This window comes from Neolamprologus brichardi, chromosome 16 (genome assembly GCF_056152115.1).
Source record: "Neolamprologus brichardi isolate AB-2024 chromosome 16, ASM5615211v1, whole genome shotgun sequence".
NCBI classification, from domain to species: Eukaryota; Metazoa; Chordata; class Actinopteri; order Cichliformes; family Cichlidae; genus Neolamprologus; species Neolamprologus brichardi.
The window spans coordinates 3,703,123-3,730,802 of record NC_142119.1 but is presented as its reverse complement, the minus strand read 5'-3'; the positions used below and the strand labels follow the sequence as shown (position 1 = coordinate 3,730,802).

The window sequence follows — 27,680 nt, the reverse complement described above, 5'->3', positions numbered from 1 at the left end:
CTGCCGCTGACCGGTGTGGTGCTACAATTACACTCATACTTTTACTTTTAATAGCAGAGGACTTGTCCTGTTTAAACTGCAAATGCTCAAGTTTACTTTAATATTGCATTTTTAGATTCAATCAGCAGCTTAAATCACTCTTCTTTGTGAAAAGGAATCACATCATTTTCACCTGAATCTGCAGTTCTTTGTACTCCTACAGGGTATTCCGCTGGCTTTCAGCCAACTGGATTAGTTTTTACAGCCCTTTACAGCCTCATTTCCAAGCACGGCGTGGATATTTTCTGTGGAAAAAAGCTCTTAAAAACCACCTGTACACCCTCAGCTCCATCTGCTGGGGGTGGAAAAAGGAAGGTGCTTTTCAGTATCCTAACATTTGCTTCACTTCCCATCTCTTCCCAACGAAAGTAGGAGGAGGGAGTGGACGCCTTTGTATATTCAGATAAATTGATTAACATAATACATATTCTAATTTGTTCAACTGATAACTCAGTGTGATGGTACATTATAGTGAATCAGCTCTACCGCTTGCTTGTTATATCTAGACGTCAGCCTTTGGGTGGAGTTCTGAAGTGTAAGACAGCAAGATGACTTTACCTCCTTCCTAGCCTGCGTAGGTTCTGTTTGAAGGGTCTGACTTCTGGCTAGATCCTGTGCATGCGGTTTGCCCCTTTTCATATGAATTTGTGGGAGGAGACAAAATAAAAGGGTGGTCCCTACTCATCCTGTCCAATACTTAGACAGTCCTTTCCTTTCCTCACCAACATGGTGGTAATTGTTTAAATTATGGTTCCCATTAAAATGCAAGGAAAAGAGCAGGATGCACTTTAAAGCAAGATTATCATGTCAGTTGCAGTTCATGAGCATGGGATGTTCGGTTTCAGTGTCAAAAACATTCAACATATTCAACTCAAAGCTGATGTTGTGGACCAATGGGACGTGTCACATTGACTGTGTCCACTTTAGCTACATACCTGTAGTTTTTTGACTGTGAGTGGAAAAAGGTTATCTACATGACAGAAGTGCAGGTATGCCATATACAGACAGACAGAATTATGATTAAAACATCCTTTGAGTAATTCCGCAGTAGATGTCAGAAGGGCTGCTTTCTGCCCTGATGATACAAGCTGTGCTGTGTGCAGGTAAAATGGTTGAGCTACTGAGGGGGAAAAAGAGCACTTTTGGCTCCTTCGTCTTACCTTTAACTGAGTGCTAACTGACACGCAGCAAGTGAGGGAGCCAAATCACAGAAAGCGCATTGACTTTAACATTTCCCAGGAAACATCTGGTTGGACTTTGCTAGTAAGGACATGTAGATGGTGCAATTGGAGTGAAATGGAAAAACACCGATGTTAAAAATTTTCCTCTCTGGTAATCTTGTACTGAGTGACATTATAGCGCCTGAAAGCAACAGTTTCAGTTTCTGAACCTTCTTATCAACAGGGATTTATATTTTGATACTTTCAGGGGAGAAAAAAGACTTCTTTCTCCTCAGTCAGTTGGTAATATGAGAGCAGATAGGACCCTGTCAGCGGCACCACAGTGTTTACCCAAACACAGAGGACTGTCAGAGGATCCAGAGGTTCATGCTGTAGGGTCATTTTACCTTTAGTGGTCACTAACAAACCTAGCAAGCGTTATAATGGGCATGTACTTCTTATACGGTTTGCTTTTTGCATACGTTGGGCTGCCTGGACTCTTACTCGGTGATTTAGCTTTCCGATGCCCAAGCTGCACCGCAGAGGATATGATGGCATGCAGCAAAGTCGATCCACTATGTGCAGAGATTGTGAGGGAGCCAGGTTGCGGCTGCTGTCCGGTGTGTGCCCGGCAGGTGGGAGAGCTCTGTGGGGTTTATCTGCCAAGGTGCTCCACCGGTCTGAGGTGCTACCCCAGTATGGATGCTGACTTCCCTTTACAGCAGCTCATTCAGGGTTTGGGACAATGTGGACAAAGAATAGATCTGGATGTCTGGCAACATTTGAACCCGTCGGGGTATGGTAAGTTCTATGAAAAAACTGCTGCAAAGTAGTAGAATAAAGAAAGACCATTAAAGCTGCATTAATCTGTAGTTGTTGTTTTCAATCACTAAATCGCTTTTTATATTTAAATTGAATAAACTAAACAGAGAATAATCCCCCAAGGCTACATTGGCCTTACTTTTTAGACCTGGAGGATACATGGATCTCTTCCAAACCATTGTACAGGGTAGGGGTTTTACTTTTCAGAACTCATGGTGTTAAAACTTAAAGTTAGCTCCATGGCTACTTTGACAGGTACCTGGCAGCTACAGCCCATCACTGTCTGGGCTTTACTAGTGGGAGCCTCTAATCTGGACTTCTTTTTTCTGCTGTTGGTGCCTTTTTGAACATTTTAACTAAATTATCTAACAGATTATCTGTGGAACTAACCATCTCTGCAATTTGTGCTTTGGGGAGGTATATTCAGTGTTTTGTCTGTTAAATGTTTCTGTGTTTGTGTAATTTAACTGTAAAGTTAATGAACACAGCTCATTAACCAAATTTGCTAGCTTTGCCTGATAGTGCTGCCATCCAAATATGTTCACTTCTTTCTCCAATAAGCCAACACAGTGGTAGCCAAAATGGTGGTGAAACTTCAAAATTCCGAATCCGAGAGATCAACCCAAGGGTGATGATGTCACATCCATCTTTTAAATACAGTACATGATATATTGTTATATATTGAGGGGTCAAAACTAGGGATGGGTAATGGCACTGGTTCTGACATAAACGGTAGTAACGGTAGAAAAGCAGCGCGCATTTCGGTGCTTCATTTCGGTGCTTTTTTTTTTTTTTCCTGAGATGTCATACACTTTAGATTCTAGCCAATCATTTCACCTTTACGAGCGTAGTAGGCGGGTCCGGGTACGTACGTTCTTTTAGAGCAGAGCTACAGATTAAAAATGCCCAAGGCGAAGCGGTCAAAAGTCTGGCTGTACTTCACAGCAAAAGATGCAAACTCAGCAGCCTGCAACAAGTGCTTTAGGGTGATACTGTGAAAAGGAGGCAACTCCTCGAATCTGATGAAACACCTGGCGATGTATAGCATTTTGTTAAAAGCCGAGAAATGCGCCGTATTTTCTAGCTTGCTGCGAGACCTCACACCGAGCACATCTACTGCGAGTGGTTTGCCTGTTATCTGACCCGGAGTTAGCAACATCCCCCTAAAACCCGAAGAGGAGAGTCCTGGTCCCTAGCCCTGCCAGTGTAGCAGAAATGATGAGGATGATGATGCAGCAGCAGCCGGTCTTCTCTGCGTGAGTAGCTTAATGTTGTTGGTGTGTAATTTAGGTTGAGTAGGCTAACCACGTTATTAAATTACTGCATGTAAGGTGAACTAGCAAACATCATCATAGCTACATGCGGCTGTCTTCTTGTTTGATGGCAGATACTCCCTTCACCCTGGACAAAAAGGCTAAAATGACCAAAGAAAAAGTGGAAAACAGCTAAACATGAGAGGTTTTTGGACAAAGTTTGTGTTTTTTCCATTGTTTAGGCACTGCTTCCAGCCAAGAGTGATACCATATATGCCCTATAGCTGCAGAAAAGGCTAACATTGTTATGTTTTTACAAAAAAAAACAGCTGAACATGAGAGGTTTTTGGACCAATTTTGTGTTCTCCATTCTTTAACCCTTTAAGACCTACCATAGAACCAAGTCCGCCAGAGCTTATATTATATTTTTACCTGCTGTGGAGCCATTTTTGGGAGCATTTCAAGTTGATATACATCAATACAACCATTATAACCCAGATTTTAATAATATGTCTGCATTAAGGGCATAGTAATTACATAAATTGCAAAAACGTGCAATAAACTACAAAAAAATTGAAAATCGTTTTTGTTTTTTAACATATATTTCTAGTTAGAGAAATTTAAGAGGCTTATCCCTCAAAACTGTAAATACATATAAGTTGCACAAAATAGTTTCCCACCACAGGAAATTTATTTTGAGTGTCTTCATAGTTTTATTTTTGAAATACACCAATTTTTATATACTGCAGGAAAAACGAAAATAAATATTATAATGCAAATTTGCAAAAAAAGCAGCATATGCATCAAAATAAACTATTTCCAGCAGTGCAATATGAGTCCTAAGCATCCCAGAAACGACACAGAAAGTCATAAAGTCAAACATAACTTTTAAAAACACCAGTATAGGCTCATGAGGCCCTGAAGGTAAAAAACTACATTTCCGCGAAAAATGACGTCACTTCCGTTTTCGGGCAGGTCATGGTGGACATAGTTCGCGCTGACGTCTATTCCAACGTAGGAAGTGTTACGAACAGCTGATCGGATCGGCAAAGCGTGTTTCTGGAATATTATGTTTTTGTTGCTGCAAGTGCTTTTTATGCAGTTTTTGCAAAGCTATATGTGGAAGAAAACTGTGACCGAGGACAAGCTGATGGCATAAGATGTAAGTACAACTCCTCCGGCTTCATATACAAAACAAATTGCGCTAGCTTACGTGGTTGCAGAGTTCTGCAAAAATAGTTCTGCAAAATGGAGCGTGCCCGCTCCGACCGGCTTTAAAGGGTTAAGCACCGGTTCGAGCACCGTTTAAGCACCGGGACCATTTCAAAAGTACCGGTTTGGTACTGGTATTGGTATTATAAAACCTAAACGATACCCATCCCTAGTCAAAACCTGGGATTAAGGGTACAGGGGAGGTCATTGCATATAGTCTTTACAGAGTTAGTACTCATGAATCCAGACTGGATTTCTTCTGTGTCTGTCATGTTGGAGAGAGGACCTAAAAGCAGACGCGTACAGACAGGACTAGACAGTTTATTTAGGCCGGGAGAAAAACCAAAGAAGAATACAAAACAAAAGGAGACTCAGACTTTACTAACCAAACTGGGCAATGCTAAACATTAAGATCATAGACTGTGAAACCTGGAAAGACACATGGAGGGAGGTGAACTGACATTCCAGTGAGGATGAAGGGGAACTCACACAATTTATACACATGAGGATGATTAGGGAAAGTGGAGGCACACAGGAGGGACTAATCAGGAATAATAAGTCAGAAGAAATGAAGCTGAACACAATCCACATGAGACAAGGGACTGTCAAAATAAAACAGGAAGTGTCATGCATACCAAGACTCAGACTAGATCTTGCAGGTTTGACATCAAGGCGGGGATAAACAGACAGACTGGGAGTGACAAAGGATGAAACACAAAGAGAAGAACAAGAACGGGCGATCGTGGCTCAAGAGTTGGGAGTTCGTCTTGTAATTGGAAGGTTGCCGGTTCGAGCCCCGGCTTGGACAGTCTCGGTCGTTGTGTCCTTGGGCAAGACACTTCACCCGTTGCCTACTGGTGGTGGTCAGAGGGGCCGGTGGCGCCAGTGTCCGGCAGCCTCGCCTCTGTCAGTGCGCCCCAGGGTGGCTGTGGTTACATTGTAGCTTACCATCACCAGTGTGTGAATGTGTGCGTGAATGGGTGGATGACTGGATATGTAAAGCACTTTGGGGTCCTTAGGGACTAGTAAAGCGCTATATAAATACAGGCCATTTACCATTTACCAACATGGAGACAGAGCACAGATACAAGGACAAGTGAGAGAGGGCGAGAGACATGACAGACAGGAGGGGACGCCAAGGTGGAAAACAAAGAGACCAGACCAAGGGAGCAGGAACATAAACTGATAACACTTAAATAACTTGAAAATAAACTAGACACCTCTAACAATATAGCAGGGAAATTACCAGGGATTACCAAGCTCTACTATTTCTAGTCACAGGAACTAAACAAGAAAACAAAACAATATAAAATCCAGGTAATATGATAATTTCTCAAAATCAAAAATGAATTTAACAATATTCAAAAGGTCCAAAACACAGAGCAGTATCTTAATTTCCTAGGAGTGGAAATCTAATTCATTATGATGTTAAATCACCTACGTCTGCATCACCACAGCTTAAACTGACACAGTGGCATATGTGATGGTCTGTGTACATTTGTTTTGTACATCCAAAGATTGGTCCTCTATCAAGTATCTTCTGTACTGTGCTTTAACTGAGACTTCTCCTGTATTCTCTTATACCTCAACGTGAAGTTATAACAGAGAAGGAAAAGCTTCACTGAGAATTAGCAGAGTCGAGACTACAGTTTCACTGCAGAACTCTTTTAATGTCAGAAAAACCACCATCTACATCAAACATATTTGTAACTATCCCAAAAGAAACAACCCAGAAATCCTGCTGGGACAGAGAAATGTTAAGCTTTGCTATCCCACATTACAGTCATTAGGGACAAAGGGTCACGATTGATTCCTGAAAATGAATGTTGACATATGCAATGTGTTTGGCAGGCAGTGGCAGATCCACATCTGTGAGCGCAAACCAGCAGTATCCCTCCGATGAACTCTAACATGTCTGTAACCCAAGTAGCCTCAAAGCTCTCGTATTGGGAATGCCTTATTTTGATGTAGGCTATTGTATTAAGGAGCAAATTTAATACACATTGAAACTTTTAAGACTAGCATTCAATCATAAATGTCTCAGTGTCTGTTGTGAGCACAGTGTCAGTTTGTTATTAGAAAAAAAGAGTTTCTCTGAAGAAGAAGAAGGTGTGACCTATTTATATAAACTGCTTATATATATATATTTATTTGTTTATCTTACGTCTATTGGCTACTGACTTAAATGGGAGGGGATAATGAAAACAAACCCATTTCCAGTCCTGCAATTTTATGTGAGCGCAGTGCACTCGGGATGGGCTCTGTGCTGTGATTTATCACCTTTGGCATTCAGATCGGTTAAAATACAAACGAGCATTGTTTTATAGGGCAAGTTGCACTCTGTTAAGCTTGACTTTTCAAGCATGGCAGCTATTTAATATCAACATCTGTCTTTCTTTGCACCCTTCAACATCCACATTTAACTGCAGGAAAGATCCTGAAGTTTACACTCTCACTTTTCAGTTCAACACTTTCAAAAAAAAACAAACAGTGTTGCTTTTTAGGATATTGTGCTTATTTGATGTGATCCTGGGTTCACATGGGTCCTTTGGGTCACTGAAATGAGCAGCACATCAGCCTGAGTAAACAGTCTAGAGTTCATAACCTCCTTGAGCTTTGCTGAGACTTGGTGCTTTCAGCAGACAAACATCTGTGTATAAATATGTAAAATGTGTTGGCTAGGGACAAGATTTTTCAGTTTCCCAGTTTCAATTTGTTGTCCAAGTAGTACTGATTCATCAACGGAGCACTTTGGTTGCATACAGGTAGGCGCTCCCTGTGAGACGGGAGTACGCTTGCCAAAGTGTTGTCTTTTTATTAACTTATCTAAATGGATAGACAGTAACCAGTGCATGGAACGGGAAGTCTCTGCCAAGATATCCTGTACTACACTGTGGAAACCCTGGAAGTCCACTCCAGGGCGTCAACTTGCACTGTTTTGTCAAAGCCACTGGGATGGCTCATTTAGGTAGAGTTTGTTCCTCGTCCTTACAATCTCCATGACAAGGTGGGTTATAGCATTGGTGAGAGGTACTTTTCACTCCAAAATCATCATTTTTTTGAAGTGCACTATAGTTGCACTGGGGTGTGTTTTAACCAGAACCACAATCCCCTTTTAAATCAAACTAAAGTAGCTTTCACTTCCTAAATCCAACCAGTGAGTGAATGCAGGGTTTAAAAATGACTAAGAAACGTGAAGTTAAAATAAATGTGGAAAACAAAGGTCACAACTGGATGGAAACCATAACCTTCTGACTCATAAACTGGTGAGAACCCATGCCATAGACACCTCAAAATATGGATATAGCTTTGGATTTTGAAAACTAAAGCCAGTGCAGAAGTGCTTTTAGCATGCCTTTAAAGTGTCTCTTCAATGGCCACCAGGAGGGTATCTCCTGTGGTTGCAAAAAGACTCATAGACTTAATATCCGTAGAAGTCTGTGAGAAAACCACAGTCTTCCCTCACCTCTGTACAAACTGTCCTGATGAGTTTACGGGCTCGGTCATTTAAGCTGTAAATCCAAGAAAGGAGGTCTAATCAGACTATGTTCATTAATGACTGAATGAGGAATTAGCCAATCAGTGAGGAGTTTTAAGCCCACTTCCATCACCCAAAAGGAAAAAAAGAGAGATGGCAGAGGCTTCAGAAGAGAACTTCATAGACCATCTTTCAAACCGTCTAAATTCCCGTCCAGGATAGAGCAGAGCTTAAAGATATCAGTCATGATGATGATGATGATGTCAGAAAGGAGAAGTAAAGGTTGGTTGTTAGCATTTTACAGACATGCAGCAGCCACAGGCTATGTTATTGCTTCTATGAGATCTGGAAGCTTGATTTGTCAGAGCCTACCTGACTTTAAAAAGTGGCATTTGTCACTTGAAATATTTTTGCAATTTTCCAGCTTCTATGTCCGCAAGCTTACAATAATCAGCTGCAATGACATTTTAAATCCAACTTAAATTCTTCCAGTCTGAAAAGCAGGGAGATATAACGATCGCGAGTGTTTCCACCTGAATTGCTTTTTTGACAGTCCAGTTGAAATGGCTCTCCCAGTATTTGGTGCACTAAGGTTTTAGTCTGGTGATGATTGTGAGCTCCAGTCTTGACATCAAACCAAATATTCCCTTCCTTTAAATTCTGGACAAAGGAAATGAATTCACTGATTCCGATGAGGTGCTGAAGTCTATGGCAGGTGTGGAAGATCTGTCAAAAACATGGATACATCATTATGCAGCAATATTTGGATTAGCCATTAACATTTCAGCATCCACTGTATTTATGCAGGGACGATCTGTTGAGCCGCACAGAATGTTTGCTCAAAACAAATTCGCTTGACTTACTTGAAAGGCTGAAAGTCTGCACTTACACTCCACAACATTATTTTAAGTCTGCTGCTGCCAGCGGTTTGGGGAATTGTACAAGGGAGAGTTTCTCTAGTGGCCAGTCAATCAGTGATTGGGCTTGGCCTGAGTGCGTTGCATCGAATCCAGCTTAAAAAACAGGCCAGAAAATGATGCATGATCTGCATTTAAACAAATTGAATTTCCATTGACATACTAGAGTTACTAGCAGTGTGTATGGTGGATACTGGATTTTAATTTTGATTTCTGCTAGCCTTCCCACAAATATACCAGCATACTTGCTCTTTCTTTTGCCTGTCTCTTTGATAGACTAGCAAATTTACAGACGAGGAAATAACTGAATCGATCACATATTCTGCTTGGCAGTGGTAAATAAAGTACCGGTTAAGTGCTCCAGTAAACCCAGAGAATGATTACATTTAAAACTCTTTAGATATGACTTTATGACCTAACAATACTGCGTAGAGAAACCCAGCAATTCCTTCGAGCACAATGGGAGGACCACAGAGATGAGCAGCTAAATGAAATTCACCCGTTAATTAGAGCTAATTTGTCAGCCAAACATGTCTTCTGAGAATAAGGCCTGCTGCTACACAGTACACAGTTCTCTGAAGACAGTACAAAATCGAAATCCTTTTTCCCAGGTTTGAGGTCACACATGGCCGGTCAGTCAGTGTAGGCAAAAAAAAAAAAGCCTGACTGCAGAAGAAATAAAACAGCAAGAGATTGAAAGGCAGTAAGGGGCAGAATCAGAAAGGGTTTTATTGCCAAATGTTGAGCACGTTTACAAAATTAGGAAATTGCTGCGGTACTTAGTGCGAAACATACTGTAACAGAAACACTTAAATAAACATAGAAGTTAAAATTAAAAGTGCTAAGTAGATATATATATATATACATAAATAAAGGTGATGATCAGTGCAAAAATGGAACAAATGCAGAGAACATAGCATAGGGTCATGTGTTTGTGGTGGGTCCTTTTGTATCTGGAAGGACCCTCCTACAGGAGCTTTGCTCAGTCATTCTCGACCACCCGAGCGGGCGTGTCCCATTTTGACCTCTGGATTTCCAGGCCACACAGATGTTTCTGTATACTATGCTGGCCACTTGGTTATGGTGTTCCACGTATGCACTGACTTCTAGCATCTTGCACCCTGCTCTTATGTGCTTGATTGTCTTGGGGGCATCTTTAAACACTCTGCACCTGGGGTCTTGCCTGGTGTGGTAGACCCCAGCCTCTATGGATCTTGTACTTAGAGTTTGGACTTGGGGTGAAACCCTCCATGCATGGACAGGAGCTTCCTTGTCTTGATGTCAGTGGCTTCTATTTCCTCCTTTGGCCATCTTCTTATCCCAGCAGGACCTGATCACCGGCAGGGAGTAGGTGTTGATAGAGAGAGAGAGATAATATATATTGTATAATATACTGAGATGGATGATTGTTTGCATGCATAAACTAAAAATAAATGATTAAAGTACGGATGATTAAAATGGATAAAATTATATTATTTACAAATACGGGAAGTCATTGCATTAAGCTCAGATGTGATGTGTGTTCTACTTGCTAGTCAGTCTATAAGGTGCAGTACTATACTGTAGCAGGTGGGGGAGCATACAGTCAGGACAATAGGAGACACCTGGCTCCATTGTTTCCTCACTTTAACACCTTTACTCTTCCTAATTTCATGTTTGATTTTTGTCCCATTTAACATGTCCAACACCATACTGTCCACAATATCTTTTTGTTAAAATAAATATTTAATGACCACCAATTTGCAATGATTAAGCTGCACTCAACCAGGAAGAGAAACTAGTGAGATTGGGATCTTTTTACTAGAGTGCTATGCACAGAAATGTGCTTGTATTATTTTGGTGATGCAAAAAATATAAAAATGTTGTTATACTTTATTCTAATCTGAGTGTGTTTTACACTGCTGGAACTGCAGCAGATAGAACAAGCAGAGATCACAGTGGAGTGTAGAACACACAGCAGGAATACCTGTTCAATCAACACTGACTTGACTTTGATCTTTGATTTCTGTGTCTCCCTCATCAGATTATGGCATCCAGTTTAAAGAGTTCTGATGTGTAGCTCTCATGTTGGCAGCCAAAACCTTCCCCTAACCACAACCATGAATTAACCATTGTTCTGTTATCATAACCATCTACCCCTACCCATTCATTCAACACACCGGTGGGTTGGACAGAGTCATCCAATAGTGACGTTCATAAGACCACTCAGACCGCCAGTCGTCAACTGAAAAATCCCCACTGCACAAAGCACAGACCTGTTTTGCACTTTCCTTGTGCTTCTGTTTATTTCTCTCTCCTTGTCTCTTCTTTGTGCCGTCGGTGGTCTTAGACTGCCCTTTATGGCCTGAAGGGGTTCCTCTGCTGAGACTTGCTGCTTCTCCTTCACTCACACTCTGTGGTCTTTAATTATTCTGTGTCGATTTGTGCTGCACACAGTAGAATGTGTGAAAAGTTAAAGCTATAACAGATCACTTTGGGTGGGAGTTGCATGTGGGTGCCTGCAAACCTGAGAAAACTCCCCCTGAGGTGTAAATAGCCCTCTCTCCTTCTCTTTCATATCTTAAAGCACATTGAGAAGTTGCAGCTTGCATACTGCATTACTTATCAGATTAAGATTCAGAAAACATATAAAGTTTGTCAAACATAATATTCTGATGTCTTCAGATTAAACTATGCAATAGATGCATCTTCACCAGCAACATTCTGCCTCCAAATGAATGCTCACAGCACTGCCTGTATAGCAATATATTATACTGCACTTTGAACTAAAGTGTTTGCAAAAGGTTGCCTCTGTGTTTGCGTGGAGGCACACAGAGTGATGTTAACATTTGCTTCTGACCACCAGGCAAAAAGAAGTCCGAAGTTCATTCTTTTAATCTGTTTTTTGTTAAACCTGAGAACCTTCTCCACCTTGCCCTACCACAGCAGTAATGTGCAGCTTCCACAATGACTGACTGAAGTGCTTGTTTAAACACTGCCTAAGCTCACAGGCTATGGAACAACAAGGCGAGGGATACTTTTCCCCCCTAAGTCTGTACAGAGTTAGTGTAATTTTTAAAAAAATCAGCCACAAAATTAAAATCTCATCCCTGATATTTTGTTGGTCCCTCTCACGCTGCCAAAACCACTCTGAGCAATTGCATTGAGAACTGCACCTCTGGAGTTTGTGGTGCTATTCTGCACCAAAACATTGTCAACAAATAGTTTATTTGTTGGGGTTGGGGTGGGGACTCCATGAATCTGCATACTCTAGCTGTTCCATCAGATTAGAAACAGGGAGGCCAGGTTAATGTCTTGGGGTATTTTTCATGTGCTTTTTTATGATTTTCTGCATTGCTCTGCTGTGGGAAAGTGCTGCTGCTGCAGAATATGGCACAATCAAGAAGTGTGTGTTTGGACTGCAAGACCGACAAAGGAGCATTCGCACATCTGCAGATGAGTGTAAAATGTAATTGTTCCCAGAACTTAAAAAGTACAGCATACTTAAGATGACTAAGTTTAGGCAACTTAGTCATTGTGAGCTTGGTAAGTTTCATGTATAGTGGGGTCTTTTATTTTGAAACGTGATTATTCCTGTGTCTGACTTCCTGCCTTGCTCATCTGCTCTGTGCATCTTGGTGTGGCTTCTCTCAAAACTAGAACTGGTCCATTTTGATTGATAAGATGGTGCATTTGATAGAGTGAAGAGCTGCTTCTGGAATACATTGCATTTGGTGACATTGTAAGCGTTTTGTTGTGTGGGTATTGTCAGCTCAGAGTTCAGGGATGGAAAGCCTGCAGTTATTTAACAAACTTATCTTAAGCTTTAATGCCTTGGATATTAGTTGTATTTAGTAACGTCACAGATAAATAAATAAAAAAAAAAAAAACATGTCGCACTGGCATAAAGACTATAACATGGCTCTGGCCTTTCTCTGCAAGATACATTTTGGTAAGAACTGACCTAAAACCTCTTTAACAGAAGTGACCAGTAGATATATTGGATCACACCACCTGCACATGAGCGTATGCATGCAACACAACTGCATAAAAAATCTGCCAAACCCTCCGTGTTACTGGTCTGTTTAGCAGTGAAATGCTCTCACGCCTCCTCACCTGCATAGTTTCTCTGCTGTCTGGTGGGTTTTCTCAGAGTTTTTTCCACCATTAAACAGAGTTAATGAGAAGCTGTGAAAAAGTGAAGCCGCAGGTCCTACTTCTTAATTAATGGCATCAAGTATATTTAGTAAAGCTCCTGGAGAAACTGAAGAGTTGGGCATCAACTGAAATGAGTTTTAAGGTTATTTCTTAAATGCAATTTTTAAATAAATGCTAAATATTCTTGAAGCAATCACATATAAACAACTCTTTGGGGGTAAGTTTACAATGAATATATCAGCACTCGAGAACCTGTTTTTTAAAAATAATTGACTTTGACCTTTTTGCCTCTTAAGCCTGACAATCAGTGTAGAAGCACCAAAAGTTTCCCGTTAACAACTACAAAGGCAGCTTCATTGCTTAAAATGACACGCAGCCACATAGAAGAGTTGAAAGAGAGAGCTTACTGTAAAAGGTCTGATGGGGATCTTCATTATTCTGTTTCTTTTTGTACATTTGCCAGCTGTAAAGTGTTTGAAGTGGTTGGGGCTTAAGAGGAGCCATTTACACAGACAGTGGGTTTAAAGTAGCAAGAGGCCACTTTCTTGGACGTCAAAGCCCAGCCCAGTCAATTTGAGACCAGCTCTGCTGTATATGATAACAGTACAAATACATTAAGCAACTCTGGAAAGACATTACTCATTCTGTGCTATGAGAGGACTGTGAAAGCTTCACATAGAGGCAATACCCAAAGCCAACACTGCAAACAGCTCGAGACAGGTAGTTTCTATGGCGCTGAAGACAGAATCAACAACACAGTATTGTGATGACAGCTGTTGGCTAAAGACAAGTTTGGGTTTTTTCTGCTTGAAAATGCAGTCATGAGTTCCTATAAGTGTCTATAGAGGCAATTCAAACACAACTGCAGAAAAGTGTTTACAAGCTGTGTATCGACCTTATTTAACTCAACCACAACACAGCATTCCTGCTGCATTCGCTTTTGCATTGCCAAGGGGAAATAATGCTTTACATTACCCATCCATCTATTTTCTTCCACTAACATTTATGTTGTGAAGCTATAAAATGCTGTTGTGTGTTTCTGACGGCAGATATGATTTCTTTTTAAAAGCAAGCCTTTGCTTGATGTGCCCCGCAAAACCTTCCCAAGTCAAAAATTCCTTCGCAGTTCATGAATATCTTAACAAAACTTGGAACAAAAGTCTGAATTTGAAGTGGAGGTTGGAAGCTTTTACATGTAGTCAACACTGACAGATTGTAGGGAATTTAATTTGACCACTTGAAACTTAAGGACTCATTTATGGTCACAGTCTGTCCACGTGGAGCGCACATGTGAATCTTTCCAATCTCAATAAGAAGATGACTTTGGCTTGAGGGATAGTAACGCTGGTCAACCAGTCTGTCCAGTACTGTTGCAAATAAAAATATATCACTAAAGATTGGATGGATTACAATGAAATTTGGTCCACCCAACCACTTATTCTGTTTTGTTTACAAGCCAGTGGATGTTTTTGCTGGTCTAAGGTCTTCCCCAGGGTTTCCTCTTGGTTGGACATATCACTTTGGAAGCACGCTAGAGAGATTCCCAAACAGCCTCAGCTGGCTCCCTTTGATATAGAGTATCAGAGGCTTTACCTCCAGCCCCTCTTGAACAACTGAGCTCTGCCTCACTGCACTATCCCAAACCACAAAATTGAACTCTTTGGCTTCTCTCAGAAATTCTGTCCGTAGAACTTATGAACATAATTGTTGACAAAGGGCAGCCTTGGCAGGGTCTATGGCCATCGTCCACCATTTGCCTCTGTTAACTGACATGATATGCAAAACAAAATGAAAAACTAGCCAAAATTATTGGTATCCTTTTCCTTTAGAAAGTAACAGGGCCCTGACACTGGATAATGCTTCTCTGAAGAATGTCTTGGAGATCATCTAATTTCATTGTTCTCGTTTCATTGTGTCCCAGATGCATCAAACTGAGCCTCTTCCATGTTTTATAGTGGGGGTGGGGTTCATTCTACATTCCTCTGTGACCAAAGAGCAGATGTGTCTTACAAAAACACTTCCAGAAGCATTGTGACTTGTCATCTTAGATTTTTGCTAATTTCTATCAATTTTAAAATGCTTTCTTTCAAAATAAGGATTTTCTTTCATTTAGGACATGTGATTTGACAAGACCCTGTAAAACTATGAACCTGGGGGTTAGCTTCCACATATATATTGAACCTTTCCTTGGTCCTTTTTCCACCGCTCACACAATCTTCCTGATTAACCTGGAGTCCGTTTTTTACTAGGAACACATGAGAATGGGTACTGACCTTCAGATTTCTGGTAATTCTCCAAACCTGATTGTCACTGGAAAGTCAGGCTGCATGGAAGTTGGTATTAGATTCCATTACAGCTTGTTTTATTTCCATTTTCCTGTTGTGTCTGTTCTCTTGTGGTTCACACAGTGACGCCAAACAGCACAATGAGTACTTCTCATTGTGTGATATACACAGGAGTACTATAGGTTCAGTGATTGTAGGAGTGAAGACAGTGGTGGTAGAACGTTGTCATTTGGGAAACTATGAACACATTTTTATGCTTCTTACATGTTAAATGTTGGTCCTTTTAAAATGCTTCTTTCATCCAAAGTCTCGTATAATCAGGCTCTATCCTATCACAAAGACTGCATGGTATGATACTAACCCAACCTAAAAATTTGCCCTCAGGCTTCAGGCTCATGTGTGGTTCCTTGAGTTTCTAAAAGTAGACTGGGCTCTAAAAGTAGAGCCTTCAGGTATCAGACCCCTTTCCCATGGAAACAGCTCCCAGTCTGGGTTTGAGAGACAGACACCCTCTCTACTTTTAAGGCTAGTGTTTATACTTTAAGCTTTGTTTTCTGGTAAAACTTAAGTCTGGATCAGGTGACCCTGAACCATCCCTTAGTTATGCTGCTGCTGCTGGAGGACTTCCCATGATGCACTGAGCATCTCTTCTTCCCCTTTGTGACCAACTGCTTCTTCATAGGGAATTAACTGATTTGGGGTTATCACTTTAATATAGTATTACTTTGTAATGCAGGTGGAGTACAAAGTGCCTTAAGGCAAGTGTTTATGTAAACTGATGCTACATTAAAAAAAATCAGCGTAATTGTGTTGAAAACATTTGTTGGTCAAATAATTCACTTTTGTTTTTTTAGTTATGCTTTATTATTGTTTTTCTTTAATTGCTTATTTTTCTTTCAAGAGGAAATTTCCAAATTTGCCAGAAAAGGATTTGTAAGACACAAGTTTCTAGCAACATAGAAGCCGGACTTGCTCATTTTGCACACCTGGCAGAGCGTGCACCAGCACATGTGAGCACAGACACATTCAGACAGTGCCATGGCATGTGTAAGGAGCTCCCAAGATTTGGGGGAAGGCTTCCTTCTCAGGCTTGATTTACAACCTCTTCTGCTTCAGTGCTAATTACAGACACACACGGTCTTACACAAATACACACTCACACACACCCACAAAGCCTCTGGCAGGAAAGTTAGATGCCATAAAAAATCCTTACTCAGCATGAAAAGCCTTCATCAGATGTGCATCCTCACGAGTCTGGACGCACCTTCACTGACTGCCAGTCTACCTTAGGACTATAATTCATGACTGTTTTGACTGCGACGCTGATGAAAGTCCATATAGTTTTAACCCCCTGATGTAGTTCTGTTTTAAAGTTACAGTCATCAGCATCGTTAAATTCACTGTCTGAATCTGCCCTGAATGACCTCAGTGAACTGTTTTATTGTTTGTGCTTTGTTTCTCCCGTCGTCACCAAATGATGAACATACTTTGCTATAACAGTCAGCAGTAACTGCTCTCACAGAGACCCCCACTGCTCAGTGTAGCTCAGTATTTTAAACCTAAATGGGCTGGATGTAGCACTTGGCCATTTAACAAAAAACATCTTAGCACAGTTTGGTCCACACAACGGCTGGCTGCACAGAATTAGTCACATGAAGCAGGAGGGACACAGGATGCCTTGAGGACACAGAATGACTTTGTCCTTTAATTCTAGGATTAAGACAACTTTTCAAAGGGCCTGTTATTAGATAAATAATTACTTTTAATAGTAGCTTTGATTACTGAATAGATAAATATAGATTATTCTTGAGCATTTTAGTAAGCACAGATGTTGTACACACTAAAAACTGTGAGGCAATTTTTAGTGTGTGCAACATCTGTTTGTTAACTAAAGAAACCACAAGAAAACCTTTCTTGGAACCTAACAAGTATTGAATGTTACGCAAGGATCGAAACCAAAAAGCCATGAAGTCTGAATGTTTATCTGGACATATGCTACATATTAACTGCATTTGCTTTGTGTGTTTATTTGCTGCAGAGGTGCATGGGACTGAAAATCCACTCACCGGGAGACCGCCTCTAAACACACGGATTTGGCAGAAGACTGCCCTCAAACAACACCTTCAGGACTGCAGAACAAGGATGAAGATAAATCAGAGAGTATCTCAGGTCAGGGTTAAACCTTTTTCCTATAATTTAGCTACAGGTAACAATTCAGGGTTCATTTCTCCGGGATTTGTTTTTGTAGACTAACTGATAACCTGAAGTATATTGGCTCCATGTCTGACATAATTGGATCCACAAGTTATTATAAATTGTACGAGCAAAACTGTTGTAATTATATATTGTAACCTCCCCTGCAGCTCATCTGCCTGACATGGAAACAAAGAAGCATGTCGTTAAAAAGAAACAGCTGAAAAGAAAAAAAATAATCTCAGCAGTGTGTAATGTAGGGGCCTTTTTGTTACCTGCCTATGTTACATCTTCTTTCTAGGCCTACAAAAGATAATCATTACAGGATACAGCGAAATGTTTGCCCATCAAAAGAAGCAGTGACACAAGGTCAAAAATGTGCTGTGTGAGCAATAATGTCTGGTACAGTGGTGCCCTCCTCTGGGCACTGTTTTACTCAGACAAACAGATTAATATGTGCACACAATAATCACACACTCACTTTTTAATCCTTGACATTCTCTATATTGTCATGCATTCTACAGGCCCAGCTCAATCTCAGTTCATAGCTTACTTGGTAGGCTCCACATTTTCCACCCTGTACCATGCTTTAATATAAGCACTCATTTATGTGCTTTAATAGAATCTGTGAGTGTTGAAAAATACACCAGTTTATATGAGCTGAGGTGACAGTTACAGTGACATCAGATTCTTAATGCAACGACTATTTGTTTGTAGAGAAAATCTTTGTATAGCTTTGGCAGCTGAAGGCCTTGTGTTTCAAATGCTTTCAAACATGATGACACATTTCCACTATGATGATTTACTGATGCGTTTGTTAATTAAATAGAAAGTTGCAGAAGCAACAGTGCTCCTATTCAGCCACAGGCGTCTTCAGTAACTGCTCATAATGAGCACCTTTACTATGAAAAGTGATCTTGTTTTGCTCACCACAGTGGAGTGGCAGTTGGCAGTTTGATGCAGTCTTTACATTAAAACCCCGCCCCCTTCCATTCTTTAGCACTCACTCATCATTTCACAGTGCAACACCGCAAAAAATTAAAACAGTTCCTAGAAAGTCGTCAATGGGCTGGCGTGCAAGCACACATATCCTGTTTTATGCAAATGAGCATATGGACGCCCATATATGTCTCAATAAGACAAACAATGATATGCTTTTGCTCATTTTCTCCCTCATTTAACAACCTCGCTTGCTGCCAAACAAAACAAAATACACCAAGAAATAATAAGCGGGGCGGTACAATACAATGTCAAGATCATTAGAAGCAACAAAGGAGACAGTGCAGTAAAAGGAGTCGTGCAGCTGGGCAAGGGGAGGGACTTCAGATGACTAGTGTTGAGTATATGCACTTTGTTGTGAATAGTCATTGGAGATCATAGAGCTATATGCTGAACACAGGCTTCACTGTCAGAGCTCTGGTTGTGACAGATTTCTCTCTCTTTTTGTCTCTCTCAATTTTCTTTTTGACAAAAATTTAAAAAACGGTGACAGCCATATTCATTAAGTACATGCAGACATGTAAGAGGGAACCAGCCCATTTTTTTATAGAAAAACATACCAATGGGCCAGTCTGTGGCTCCACAGTACAGAGAGGGACACAGGTTAGTTACGGAAGCAACACATTAATAAGAGAATTCTGAGTAAAACCAAAGTTACTTTCCCTAGTAACTAGTTACTTTGAAAGTAACAAGTAACTTGAAGTAACTGAGTTACTTTTGATAGAAGTAACTAGCTGCAGGGTCAGAGCACCAGCTACTAGCTCACAGAGCATAAACCAGGACTTTAAGACCAGGAAGGCTAACCTGAGCCCCACTGGGATTTACTACAAGAAAGCCCATGACTCAGTGTCCCACACATGTATTGTGGAGTGCTTGGCACTGTACGAGGCTAACAGTGCACTGATAACATTCATCAGGAAGTACTGCGGAAGAGAACACTATAGACCCATTCCAGGGAATTTCACAAGTTACCATCAAGTGCAGGATATACCAAGGTGACGCGGTTCTGCATAGGCCTCCCCCTAAACCAGCTCATAACAAAGAGTGAACACAGATATACTGTAGATTCAGGAGTGGTGAAACCATCAGCTGTCAGTTATAAGTGAGTGAGACATGAATTTACTGATCCACCTACTTGGGGTTAACAGGGGAGATTGAAGAGGATTAGAACACTATTATGGAAGACCAAGGCCCTGTACCATAGACAGACAGAAGATGTGGCTAAGATAGTGTACGGGCACATCTGTACCATATACAGATTAGAAGTCCGTAACTCCCAATCGGAAATACCACCACAGGATGTTGGGAACAACAGTGCAGTGGGACTTCGAGTTCCAGACAGACAAGCTGCTGGCCAACCAATCAGACATAGTGGTGGTTGACAATGAAGACCACAATTTTAATAGATGTGGCAATCTCAGTGGACAGCAACATCACGAAGAAGGAGCACAAGAAAATAAAGAAGTTCCAGGAACAACTGGAGCAGATGTGGAGGTTAAAGTCCTAAGTGGTAATAGAAGCATTAGGAGCTGAACTCCCAAACTGGAAGAGAAACTCCAGGCACATCATCAGGTCAGTCATGGTGACAGGCTGCAGTAAATAAAAATAAAAAGATAAAGCCTATTACACCAAACCACTTCTGTAAAAGGAGTGTCTAAATTACAACTTAAGGACTGCTTGTCCAATCTTGAGACATCAATCTCAACACGAGTCTTTCAAGAGCACACATGGGCAAAATACAGCCCAGAATCAGTCCAGGGACCATCTTAATCTGGCCACTAACATCCCAATATGTAGGAGCAGGGACTCTGCTCTGAAACTAAAAGTTGTCTCTGACATGTTGGTTTATGTATGTCTTTATTAGAAAAAAGAAAAGGAGTCTAACACAGAGAGAGGGGGAGAGGGCTTTTCATCCATATGTTCAGATGTCTGATAAGGTTCGTGGCAGACTGTGCCTCCTCCCGCTCCCTTCTCTCATCCTCAGCCAACTAATCATAAGAACAGACCCCTTTGATCCCACGGGTAGACTGGCACTCGGTGTGTGTGTCTGCATTACAGCGCACACTTGAATACACTGTAAATGTGCAGAACAAGAAGAGTAAGTACAGGAAAAGTGTGCTAAGAATTTTGTGCGTGCATGAAAGCACAGGTTTGTGTGTGTGTGTCTGTGTGGTCATGGTCGTGGCCACCAGTTGAGTTAAGCAGCCCAGTCAGTTACGTTCCGCTCCGGCAGACTCACATCAATAATATTGGCTGAACTGCTGCTTGTCTAACTGTGGCTCATAAAAATGTTAACTATAAATGTGTATATTTGTGACATTTTTACAAGATACACAGATGTATTTTATATCACTGTTCGTTTTTTTTGTTGGAGAACATTTTGCTCGGCCTCCAGCACAGGTCAAATTTAACCTTCCTCTCTTTTTTGCTTTGCCTAAAAGTGACTACAGGTGTATTTGTACATGTTAATTACTTACTGTTGTTTTTCTCCCTCATCATGTAGAGTGCCTGTCAGCAGGAGTTGGACAGGGTCCTAGAGGAGATTGCTAAAATGACTTCAGAGGATAACAGAGGCCCACTGGAGAACCTGTATGAGCTCAAGTTTCCAAACTGTGACAAACATGGACTGTATAACCTCAAGCAGGTGAGCTGCTGGCATATCACCTGTCCTACGTCACATTATTTTACAAAAGAGAACATTCGGGTCAGATAAATTCACAAAAGACCCATCCATGATATATATGTATGGTAAGACTTTTCACGTTTTTGTTATTTTATGTTTTAGATTCTTACAGGATATAATTTAAAGCATAATAAAGAAAAAATTGAGACTTCCCATTGACGAGAGGGTAGACATAAAAGGAAGAAAGAAATAGCCCTTGTTGCAAAAAGCCTGACAAACAATGCTGGAAAACCTGAGAAGCAAACAAAAAATATCTGAAAATTTGGTCAAGTAAATTAAAAAAATGGTTTTAGATTATCTTTTCTTCAAGATAAATTCTAGTAGAACTTTCTGTGTCTGTGGACCTCAGCCACCCGTGTGTCAAACTGATGTTACTTTCTTTTAAAGGATAATTATTGCTCATGTCAGCTGTCTTCAGCTAAGACCGAGAATCCAAGCATGAACATGATGCATCAGGTCATGAGTGCAACCAGCAGGATGATGGGCTGCTATTATTTAGTCTCTCAGGGTCAGACTGTCAGTGTGGATTCCACTGATGTCTTCACAACAGTATAATTGACTGACTCTCCAGTGAGTTTCTTATTCCACATATTGTCCAGCCTTGATGTGGTCAGTGTAGCCAAACTGCTGTAAGCTGTGACTAGAGTAGCTTTCTACTTTAAGATCAATCTGCCCCAACAGCAACTGGCAAGAGAGCCAGGCACTGGCAACAAAATCTCAAAAAGGATATCAGTTAGGTAAGGTGACTGATGAGTCCATCAGTCACCTTACCTAACTATAATCTATTGCATATTTATGTTCATCCTCTCACTGGAAACCAGACTCAAAAGAAATGATAGAAGGTTATACTCAGTGTTGGGGAGTAACGGAATACATGTACCGCCGTTACGTATTTAAAATACAAAATATGAGTAACTGTATTCCGTTACAGTTACCGTTTAAAAAGGTGGTATTTAGAATACAATTACTTTGTTGAAATAAATGGATTACACGGCGGTACTTCCCTGTTTCATATTGTTGCGGGTCAAGACTGTTTGGGTTTTGTTTGACAGCTACGTTCTGTTGTTCCAGGCGGCAGCGTTACGGTTGCCATGGTTACAGGGAACGCTCTCTCTCTGCGTGTTTCCTGGGTGAGAGAGCGCAGTTGTTGTTGTTGTGCTAAGCTAATAGGCAGAATGCTACAGGTATAGCTCTAAAGAATGTAGCGTCATGGGCAGTGTAGTCCGTGCTGCAGGGAGAATGGACTGCTGTACCCGTTATGTGTCTGTGAGCGCGAGGAGGGAGAAAAAGGAGAGTGGAAAAGTACGAGTTATCATCGGGCAAAAACGGGAGCTGGAAGCATGTAAATATAATAATAACCACTGCAGCCAAGAAGAGTGCCTGACGAGCCCAGTTGTAAGTAAGCTATTAAGACTCGACTGTACACTTTGTTCGTGTTTTCCTCCGATACAATACGTTCCGTTGGAGCAGCCTTTCAACGCCTCTCTCTGTCTCACGCAAGCAAAGTTGACCCAGACAACAAAGTAAAGCTATTTTTCGGCTACGAGCCCAACACGGAACCCGCCGTATTAGCCAGAGGTCCCTTTACTACGGTTCGGACCTTCAGTAACAGTAATAAATCACAGCAATAGTACATTCACGTAGTTGTAAAAAGCACGATAATATATTAAGTAATCCAAAGTATTCAGAATACGTTACTCTCATTGAGTAACGTAACGGAATACGCTACAGAATACATTTTGGGGCATGTATTCTGTAATCTGTAATGGAATACATTTTAAAAGTAACCTTCCCAACACTGGTTATACTGTTATGTATCTACTGCTGGGTAATGTGTCAATCAGCATTACGTTACACACTCATTAGTACTTGCTTCAATCACCGAACTGGAAGTTGAGAAAAGTTTATCTTGGGTACCAAGCAGTTATCTTGCCAGGTTGAAGGTGCCATATGTCATTAGTTTTTATGATCTCTGTTCACCTTGAATTAATTCCTGCATGGACACAGCCTAATGTGGTAGCATTTTCATTTAATTGTGAGTACAGGTATCCTGGACTAGGATTCTTGAACTGAATGCCTGAGCAGAAAAGCACAACAAAGAATATATTTTTGAGGAAACTTTCATCCATCAAGGCGAAATCTAAATTGCTGCCCCCGTTGTTCAGAAAACCAGGTCCAAACTATCTTTCATTCATCAAACCATCAAAACTCTGAACATGTGCAACACATACTGGTATGCCCAAAATGATCTCTAAAATTCAAGGAGAGTGCAAGTGACTGAGTATTGTGTGCTTATGGCTTATTTTGATGTGATTCTGTTTATGGGGTGTATACAAATGTCAGGTGAGTCACTAAATGTATCTATCTATTTTTAGAGTAACAATCTCATGTAAATCCGTAACCAGTTTGAAGGTGGGAACAGAAAGTAGCAAGCCCAAACAGGTCACCTTTGTTGTCCAAGTGCCTCGTTTTCCAGGCTTTGCCCAGGGTAGTCTAAAAGTTCAGTTTGAGAGACATCATTTCTTGACCAGTTACCCTTTTGTTTATCAAATCTTCCACTGCTGAGCACCATTTACAGCTCTCAGAGCCGCACTCTGCTTATACAAAAAGCCAAAGGACACAGAAGACACAGGTTATACAGTTGTGGTCACATTTCAGTTTCAGAATGGCAATAAAATCTTTTACAGTTATTGTTAAGTAAAACTGAAAATCATCGAAAGTTACAAACCCACCAAACCAAATGAAAACACTGGTGTCTAAGCAGTGTTTCACATTGTTCCACTGAATTTCACGCCTCATCCTTCATTTGAACTACTCAAAAAAAACAACAAAAAACGTTCTCGTCGTTGGACTAATTCCATTATTCAGATCTACTCACATGTACTGTAAACTCGTTTGTCATCTTTGCTGAATAATACGAAAACTGAATCACGCATCAAGAAACTCACGAATTTCACAATAACGGCCACACCCCAGCCAGTGCTGTCACAGCAGGTGTTTTCCATCTGCTGTCAAAAAGCAGCACACCTGCTGTGACATCACTCGTACGGTTCCTGCTATTGCTGTGACATGTTTTGGTGATTCAGCCCATAGTGAGCAGCTACATGGCGGTTTTATGCTCTGTGGGATTTGCTGGTGACTTACTGTTTCGTGGTGATCTGTAACACAAGACCATAACAAACTGGTTGCAGATGTCAACAGGTTTTAAACTTTGCTGGTGGTTCTTGTAAGTAATGACCGCTGACTTTGATGGTGGGAAAGAGCTTCTGTGGCTTTCGGTATCGGTGGAGATTCTTGTGCCTATACATGTGTAACGCATTAAAGTTTTGAGCGCATTTATGTTTCCTCCTTCGCTTTTCACATTTTCATTTCAGTTCCTCAGACTTTCTTTTTGGTTTTTCCTCTTTCACCCACATATTACTTTGTGGGGTTTCCCCTCTCTTTTCTCTCATTGTCTGAGTCACACTCACACAATTCCTTTGTATCAGCCTGGCAAAATCACCCTGGCAAAAGTATAACTTCCTTCTCACTCCTGCCACCTGCCTCCTCCCCCTGTCTTTTTTCTTAATAAACTCTCACACCCGCCTCTTCCTTAGCGCGCTGCTCTTAAACACACACACAAACGCACAAATGCATGGGGAGATGTTGTCATCATGAATGAGGCAACAAGCTTCTGAGCTCAAGGTTACAAGGCAATAAAACTGTTTGGCGTACTTCATGGGAAGACTTTTGTTAAGCCGAGGAACGAACTGTGCTTCCGACTGGGGGCTTGAATTTGTATTATGCCCATCCATAGAAATCAGACAGGGGAGGACAAACAAGGTCACATATCCAGTGTTTTCTTACGAGGATAGTAGAGCAGAAAAGAAGATTTGAATAGGCGCCACCGCTTCCTAAAGCAGGGCTCTCAACCACTCAGCCAATTTTCATCACCGGTCACAAACAACAGCATTGTTTTGGACTAGAGTCCACGGTTCCCAGGGAGGAACACTGTACCTCCTCAACACTCGGCTCCCTTTTGGAGTTGTCCCTCCTTGTCGCGCGGTAATTACTGTAACTGTCACTTTTTTTGTTCTTTCTCATCGAAGGAAGAAAATGGAAAGTCTTTTCTTTCCCCCCAGCTCTTCATTCTTTTCGCTGTCCCCTACCCGGCCGCCCCGCGCGCGGGGCGTAAACTGTGTCCACTTCAATTACGACCTCATTTCAGGGGGTTGGGGGGGAAGGGTGGGCTCTGCGGGGGAGCTAGTCTGCTGGCATGCCTCCGTTTGTGCGTGTATGTGTGGGAGTGTTTGCGATCACATGTGTGGCTGTGGATGGGTTGTGTGTAGGGGGCATAACCTGAGGACAGGCTGTTATTGGATGAGTGTTGTCCCACCCGAACCACAGTCCTCACTCTCATCCAATGACCCCCCGCCGCCAGAAGATCCTCGCACACGCACACACGAACACAAATCTCAAGCCACCCTACGCCATGCTTCATTAATGCATCCCCTGCTTTCACTGTGTTTCCTTACCCTCCCGCCTCTTTTTCCCAGTGTTTTCCATCTTGCCTAGTTTGTGTTTTTCTTCTCTCCTTCCAGTGCAACATGTCCACCCACGGCCAGCGGGGAGAATGCTGGTGTGTTGACCCCTTAACAGGAGTCCAGATACCAGAGACACCTAAAGTCAGAGGGGATCCCAACTGTAACCAGTTTCAGGAGGTGCACATAGCGATGCCCACTGCAGAAGCATCTCACTAGCGCACCATCACAATGGGGCTGGGTTTTCTTCACGATTCCAAATTTATGAGGATTATTCATCAACGGGTGATGACTAAGCTCATACTCGTATGATATAATACTTTTTTAGGAAAGTGGCTTCAGTAAAAGAGCATAAATGCAGAGTGAACTACAGTATTTTTGCTGGTAAATGGACATTTTTCAGCAGTATGATATGTATTATAATCCACTCAAACTACAGTGCTCATTCTAGTCAAAAACATGTCAGTCATTTTATAAGCAACAACAGTTCGAGGCAGGGGGATATAAATACATTCTGATGTGTGTTAGGCTTAGGGTCGTCACCAAGTTAGATCATGACAAGTGTCCATCTAATACACACAGACAAAATCTGGATTTCCTTTAATATTCATCCCCAGTGTCATTATAACTTCTGAAAATAACATGCTGAGGTCTTTAAATGATAGGTGGTTCCCCATATTCATCAGCTTGTTATCAGCTCTGTCAGTCCATCATTCTGGTGATTTTCAGCTAATGTACAGCTGTCCGAAAGTAAAGCTTTTTAAGGAATATAAGGCAAATACATAACTTTTAGGGCTACAAGTAAAGAGGTCATTCAGAGACAAGAAAAGCAAAATAACAAGCTAAAAGGGGCTAAAATGGTTTGCAATGCTAAGGGGAACTGCAGAGTTAGCTTGTTTTCTGTTTTTTTTTTTTCATTATAAGAAAGCTCTTTGACATTACACCTAGTCTGATGAAATCAGCATAAACCTGTTAATTATACAGACTTTCAGCCTAAACCTACTAAGGATTTTATCTGCATTTAAATGTCTCATGTAGGATCTCAGTAAGTGCAGTTAGTCTTTTTTAAGAGACTAAATATTGTATTGGTTGTGCCTCCATATCAGAAGTCTTACACTGCTCAGTGATCGAAGCCCAAAGCTGGCAATTTCAGAAATTGAAGATGAGCGTCTACCATTATAATTACTGTCTAAGAATCAACCAATAGGAATGGAGCATTAAAACTTACCAGCTATCAAAGAGAATAAATGAAAAACTAAACGTGCAAAACAAAATGTTTGTGCTTCTGATAGAGCAGAAAATGCAGCTGAATTGTGACAGCAAAAGCTTGTTTGTATGATGCTTCTAGTAGCTGTTCCCACAACGGCGTCATGGTGGACACCCCACAACAGGGATATAAACCTCATTTTAAATATTGAGCCACATACAGCCCACTTTGATCTTAAGTGTTAAGAACTGGGGTCTTTGCAGGGCCTCAGGCCTTATCTTGACACCCCTGGTCTACAAGCATCAGACTCGATGTCCCGCTCAAATTTATTCCGTCCATATCGCACAGTTGTAGCTCGCAATGAGCAGCAATGAAATCCTAGTGTGCTGGTGCATTTAGACTCACAGTGTAGCATTTTGGATAACTTTACATTTATGTTTATTAATCTACACTGCTACTGTTGCATAAATCAATAAATTATCATTAATTTATATAAATATAATAAATGACACAGATTAAATGTTATTCTAATGGCAAAATGGGGACAAACCCCCACTTTTTCTTTAGCTGAGTGGAGAATCTTTGAATCGCTGAACATGATGTGTATACTATCTATACTCATACATATTTTAGCAGTAATACTTGGTGAACACTGTCTTTTATGATACTTTACAAGTAGATAATTAAGTTTTTATTTCAAGTAATGCTTTCTCTGATTACCTTTTGCAAAATTTCATGTTGATGTGGAAAATGAAATAAAATGCTCTGCCCGTGA

The 27,680-nt window shown here is 41.1% G+C and overlaps 1 protein-coding gene across 1 annotated transcript; it reads left to right on the top strand.

Moving 5' to 3' along the window:
* The first annotated feature begins 1,260 nt into the window (after positions 1-1,260).
* Positions 1,261-27,680, top strand: LOC102800285 (insulin-like growth factor-binding protein 2-B). Its single transcript, XM_006793717.3, has 4 exons — positions 1,261-2,000; positions 17,342-17,472; positions 20,999-21,139; positions 25,759-27,680. The coding sequence occupies exons 1-4, from the start codon at positions 1,643-1,645 to the stop codon at positions 25,915-25,917; spliced, it is 789 nt and encodes a 262-aa protein (XP_006793780.1). The 5' UTR covers positions 1,261-1,642; the 3' UTR covers positions 25,918-27,680.